Source organism: Helianthus annuus, chromosome 10 (genome assembly GCF_002127325.2).
Source record: "Helianthus annuus cultivar XRQ/B chromosome 10, HanXRQr2.0-SUNRISE, whole genome shotgun sequence".
Lineage (NCBI taxonomy): Eukaryota > Viridiplantae > Streptophyta > Magnoliopsida > Asterales > Asteraceae > Helianthus > Helianthus annuus.
Genome location: NC_035442.2, coordinates 28,949,594 through 28,955,751, shown reverse-complemented (window position 1 = coordinate 28,955,751; position 6,158 = coordinate 28,949,594). Strand labels below are relative to the sequence as shown.

Genomic DNA, 6,158 nt, shown 5'->3' with positions numbered 1-6,158 from the left:
TATATTTGTCTACCTCTATCATCTAATATAACTTGTGAGTCATTAAGCTTATCACGTATTAAACATGAGGGGTGTTTTCATCATTCTAGACACTCATTAATCTATCGTATGTTTCTTACATTAACGGTGTATATTCTAGACACTCATTAACCTATCATATGTTTCTTACATTAACGGTGTATTTATCATCCATAAAATCTATCGTATCAGCCTAAAAACTACAGAACTAATCCTATGAGAGAAGCACATGCACTATTTGCATAACGTAGACATGTGATGAGATTAATGAATGTCTTAAACCGATAGAAGAAAGATCCCTCATATACAAGACACGTAACGCTAAATGTCAAAACTAAACTCAAGAGTGAAGCACATGAACTATTTTCTTAAAGCACACATGTGCCGAGATTAATGAATGTTTGAAAGCGATGAAAAAACGTCTCATATACGAGACAAGTAACAAGCTTAATAAACATACTTTTGACAAAAACGATATATAAGCTTGTAAGTTCAAATAGAAATGTATAAGTTTTCTAAATATAACATAGAAAGATTCGTGTAGATTAATGTTTGATCTATTATAAAAAGTACTGAATCAAAGGCATGAAGTGGTAGAAACAAAAACAAAAAGTGGATAAGGCTGAAAAGAGCAAATCATTCATTCGTACCCACATCAAGACACACACCTCAAACCAAAAGCTCTGCTTCTTCTGCCCTCTGCCTATCCACTTCCATTCACACACTTTCCGGGGTGATCGCATTCAATTCATTTCACCTCCTCATTTATGCTATTTCTTTTTTCTCCACCAATATATCTTTTCTATATTAAATGTAGCAACAATTTTGACCATTTTATTTGACCTACTTCTCTTTACTTTTAAAGTTGTACGACTTTAACATGAAACTCATTTGTTTAGATTCAATATAAATAGATATAGGTTAAACTCGCAGATGTGTACGATTAAATATGTTATGTTTGGATTGACCTAGCAGATTAATGCGTTATTTAAAAAAAATGTTTTTCTTCATTAACTAAACTAGGAAAGATTTAATATCTTTCAGGTCATCTTGCCAACAACATGTTGGTGTATTTGAAAGGTAGAAACAAGGCTGTATTCACGGGCAAAGTAGTTCCCAATCCAAGGCTTCTGGAAGATAGTAAATCTATCGGTTTTCTTTCAAAAACAGGTCAAAGCACAATACGATAGAGTAGGAGAACCGGTGTTCTTTTTCTTTTTGATCCTTGTTTTTATGTTTCTTCTATTGTTTGCTTGGCTCTTAGCAGCTTGCTAGCGTTTTTTATAGAATGTCCCCATTCAAAAAAAACTTGGTTGGAAACCCGTGTATTGCACGAGTTTTTAAGGAAATATATGAAAATTTAAAAAATATATATAACAAAAATTTGAGATAAGATACGACTAAAATTACGTATAAGTAATTACTTTAAGTAATAAATCACAAGTTAAGGATAACATAAGAGAAAAAAAATGTAACACGTTTCATAAGGTATGAAGTGATTGGAAATTTTATAAATACGAGGTATGAATTGATTGGAAATTTTACGTCAAATTTTAAAAGATAAAAGGGAAATCAATATGGCTTGTATAGCTACACGCAATGGTGTATATATTAGATTATTAACAAAATCGATAATCAAGTTGGTGTCGATCCTGAAAACCTGAGTCGTGTTCATTTTCATATGTCTAACACGGTAATCAAGTCGATGTCAGGTTCGACCCATCAACACAGCCTATTTAACCTTCCTATGAGACCACGAAATAAGAAAACATATCTTCATTCCTAAAATATAGACTTAACACCAAACTTAATCGTTCATTATCTCTCTTTGCTATATTCATTTTTAGGTGGTTCAGTCCTCACCAAAAACCCTAGCAATAAATCTCTTACACCTACCCACAAACACATATTCTCTTACACTTACGCGCCGTTTGCGGTATACACTTATAATGTATATATATGTAGGTGTTCGGGGGCAAAAATGAAAGTGCATTAATTTTAACGTTATTTTACTAATTTCATGAAAATAACGTTAAAAGAGAGGGATGGTTAATCATGCATCATGTGGTGCCGTTGATAGCCGAAAGACAAGGGGGTACATACACTAATCGACAGTTGTCTCAATTGCTGAGTGTTATGTACCTTATGTCCAAGGCTTGATGCAAACATACAATCGAGCTGGGGATCTCACTGGAAGCAGTCTCTCTATTCCTAACGGGTAGAGATAAGGTTGTCTACATCTTACTTTCCTCAGACGTTACCTTAACTTTACTATTAGTGGGATTTACTGAGTATGATGATGATGATGATTCTGGATACTGGGTCGGGTAAAGATCAATCCGGGTCATCACATTATCATATTCAATATCGATGGGGGTAAAATCAAATCAAAGTTTTGCATGGGGAAAGTTCCCAAGACATTTGATTGATGTGTCACTGTGGATCATCTGTATAGTAATTTTTTCTGCTACTGAAATATATAATTTTGTACACGTACGACACCAAATAAACAAGAAAATAGAGTGAAAATGTGGAAAAACATAAAAAAAGAGAAACAACCACTGACAAAATTGAATTTGTACATTCATTAATCCTTACTCGGATTAATTCTTCATCATAATCTTAATCTTCCAAGCACCAATTTTGTAACAACCAATATTATTTATTAATCATCTAACAACTTAACCCTTCATATTTCACCTGAATTGGACGATTAAACCCGGTTTGTGACAATAAATTACCAACAACTGCAAGATCTCTACAAAACACCCCTTGAAATGCATTTTTCTTTTCAACACATTTTGACGATTGCTTTTGTTCGTCATGTTTAATCGCTTGTTGTAACGCCGCAGCAGAAGCTTTCTTCCTATTTTTATCCGAAGCTTCCTCCTCCATCAAATTCCGCGTGAGCATTGTGTACCCTTTTTGAATTAATCTATACAACAATAGGGATTGCATTCGGGCTCGCTCTTTAACCGAGTCTATATCTTGTTCATCCGAAAACTCACACCGGTCGATGAAATTAGTCGATTTATCCGGCTTGTGCCGCAAGGTAAGCAACAAATATGATCTTTCCAATTCGGACCGTGAACACCCGCGTCTTAGTCCCATTAATGCGTAGTAATCCACGTTTCCGAATTCTCCAGAAGCTACGCGTTGTTTAAGTTCTTGAATCTTCGTAGCAATTGAACACAGGTTTCCTGGAATCTCGTGGTAACCGAAGCTCTGCCGTTTCCATACTGGACCGGGGAGTTTTCTGTCACGGAGAATTGAGTTGTACAACAGTTTAAGGTGTTCGAGATCATGAAGCGAATCAGTAAAACACTGAATCGATTTAAAAAGCGAAGCTCGGGTGGTTAAAGCTTCAATACACGACGGATCTAACGCTAATGTTCGATTACAATCCGCTATAGCTTCGGCTATTCTACCCGAGGATTGGTACGCTGTGGCGCGGTGCATGTAGCATTCAGCTAGGAAGCTTTGAGGCGCACCGCGGCGACCGTCAACGATTTTGGAGAAATGTCTAATGGATTCGGTGTATAAACCGGCTTCCATGGCGGCAATTGCGGCCGTTTTGCGACGAAGGAGGAGTTTTATGTGGCTGAGGAGGTTACAAATGCTTTCAGAGTCTGATGAACATGTTTGTTGGTTGTTGATGCCAGAGAAAGTGAAACTGTCGTCCGACCAGCAAATGCTTTCGCGGCGGAATGCCGCGGAAGCGAGGCGTTTTCCGGTTTGTAAAAGAGCCATCGCGTCCTCCATTAACCCTAGGTGGCAACATGCTTGACCTAGAATCAAGTACCTGAAACACATACACAAAATATCTGATTATTATTATTATTATTCCGGTAACGATAAAACGGTTGTAGCTGAATTGTTGATTGTAACTTGTAACAAACTATTTATCAGAAAAAAAAAAACGGTTATAACAGATCAGTATATATATATATATAAATATACCTCCATTGACCTTCTCTGTCACGATTTTTGTTTAGACCGGCCATGACTCTCTTTTTCAAATCGGAAACAGAGAAACACCTGATCGATCGCTCCGATCGATCCGGTGAGTCACCGGTTGACAAAAGTTTCACTCGCTCTCTAGCGAGCGGTTGTGAGTTATCAGACAACGAAGAACTTGAGGAAGACGAAGACGATGAGGATGATGAGTAGTCGGATGATATCTTGACGCTGGGGATGTAATCCTGAAGCATATCTGCAACTTCTTTATACCTTCTTAGGTGAAGAAGAGACGAAGCTTTTAACTCCATAGCTGTTTCATATCTCGGTGAAAGAGCTAGTGCAGCATCAAGGAGGTTAATGGCGGATGAAATGTTGGTCTGTTGTTGTGATGCGATTAAGGATCTCGCGTCCTTTACGTACATGTCAACAATCTGAAGATGTGGAAAAAGAACACATATTAAGTTATCAACAATTGAAACCTATGGATCAATAGTTATTATTATTATGAAATATTGAAATGCAGAGTTATAGAATTTGAATACCTTTTTGTTTGTGAGCCACCAGTGCTTCTTTTCAATGGCTCCATGAGAAGGAGATGAAACCATTGTGTATTGTTGTTGTTGTTGATAGAAATGATGAAACTAAGAATCAGGCGTGCTTAAATTCCTCATTTTGCAGAGGAGAAGAACATGTGTGTGTGAGAGAGGGAGAGAGAGAGTGTGGAGAGCTGTGTGTGTTGGAGGGGGAGAGAGAGGTGGTTTAAATGTGGAACAAGTGCCAGCTTTGACCTCAGACAAAGCTTTCATCCTTCTACTTCGTTGCTGGCATTTATTTAATTATATTTTTTTAATGCTTCGACTTTTTTTAACGACAAATTTGAATTATTGACGGATCACTAGAGTATCATCGTGTTATCAGTGGAACCACCCGATCATATCCATCTTCATTAGGCATAATGCCTATACACCTACAGATGTAGTATCTACACTAGTATAAGTCTTGATACTACACCTATAGATCTATACAGGACCTACGCTACACTATACGATACGATACTACATTTATAGGCTTATATGAGGCCAATACGGAACCTATACTACACCTATACGATACGATACTATGCTATGCTATACGATACAAAAATATACACCTATAAGCCTATACAAGACTTATATTACAGTATACGATACGATACAACTACACCTATATGTATATACGAGGCCTATACGGGACTTTATAACACTATATGATCCAATACAATGTTTTTTATTTATTTATAAAAAATACCAAATTATTTTGTAAAACTTTACAAAAACGATTAATATTGTATAAAAATGTTTGTAAAAAAAACCTATATACGTCCCATATAGGCATATACGGAGCAGGGGTCTTATACAAGACATTTACGATGGGTCCTATACGCCCCGTATAGGCCTATACGCTTGTACGCGGCTAGGACAACTTCCAGGCTAGACCAGAACTGAAACCAAGCAATCACTGCTTTTAAGGCACCCCTACACGCCGCATATAGGCTTATACACAACCTATACACGGCAGGAGGTGTCCAAATAGGCTTGTGGGGTGTGTAAATAGATTTACCCTTGTTTTATAGTATATTTTTAATGTTAGTTTTACATCGCGGTTTTTAGATCAAATCGTGAACCGAACAGTTACTAATGGTTTTTTATTCTTGTAAATCAAACGGTAAAACTTCTAAACTGAACCAAATCAAACTGTTTGATTTCAGTTAGATTTCACGGTTACAGCTCGTTGGCCCTTTATACAAGAGGTCCAAATAATTTGTGTGTAATTAAATATATATATATATATATATATTTTTTGTATTTGCAGACTTCAACAACTTATCTAAGTCGGGGAATAAGAGCAATTTGGTTTTAAAACATCTTTGTTTACTTTATAATATCTAATTAGTAATTAGTTTTTTTTTTTTTTTTATGTTGGTACTTGAATATAAAAGAACACGTAGTAGGGGTTGGCTTAGTTTGTTGAAATTTGAGAATGTGAAAATGGGTTTTAGCCCATTCTTTTTTTACCTTAATTTAAGTTGAGTTAAAACAATTTTAACTACAGTTATGTCTAATAATATATAATTAGGTTGTTTCCATCCGCATGTTGCGGCGGGGAATCAATCTGTTTTGGGAAACAAAAATAACTAAAGT

General features: G+C 36.1%; 1 protein-coding gene across 1 annotated transcript; it reads right to left on the bottom strand.

Moving 5' to 3' along the window:
- Window positions 1-2,524: 2,524 nt before the first annotated feature.
- LOC110884333 (dnaJ homolog subfamily C member 7) lies at window positions 2,525-4,739 on the bottom strand. Its single transcript, XM_022132035.2, has 3 exons — window positions 4,521-4,739; window positions 3,979-4,409; window positions 2,525-3,820 (listed from the first exon to the last, which is right to left on the bottom strand). The coding sequence occupies exons 1-3, from the start codon at window positions 4,581-4,583 to the stop codon at window positions 2,692-2,694; spliced, it is 1,623 nt and encodes a 540-aa protein (XP_021987727.1). The 5' UTR covers window positions 4,584-4,739; the 3' UTR covers window positions 2,525-2,691.
- Window positions 4,740-6,158: the final 1,419 nt, after the last annotated feature.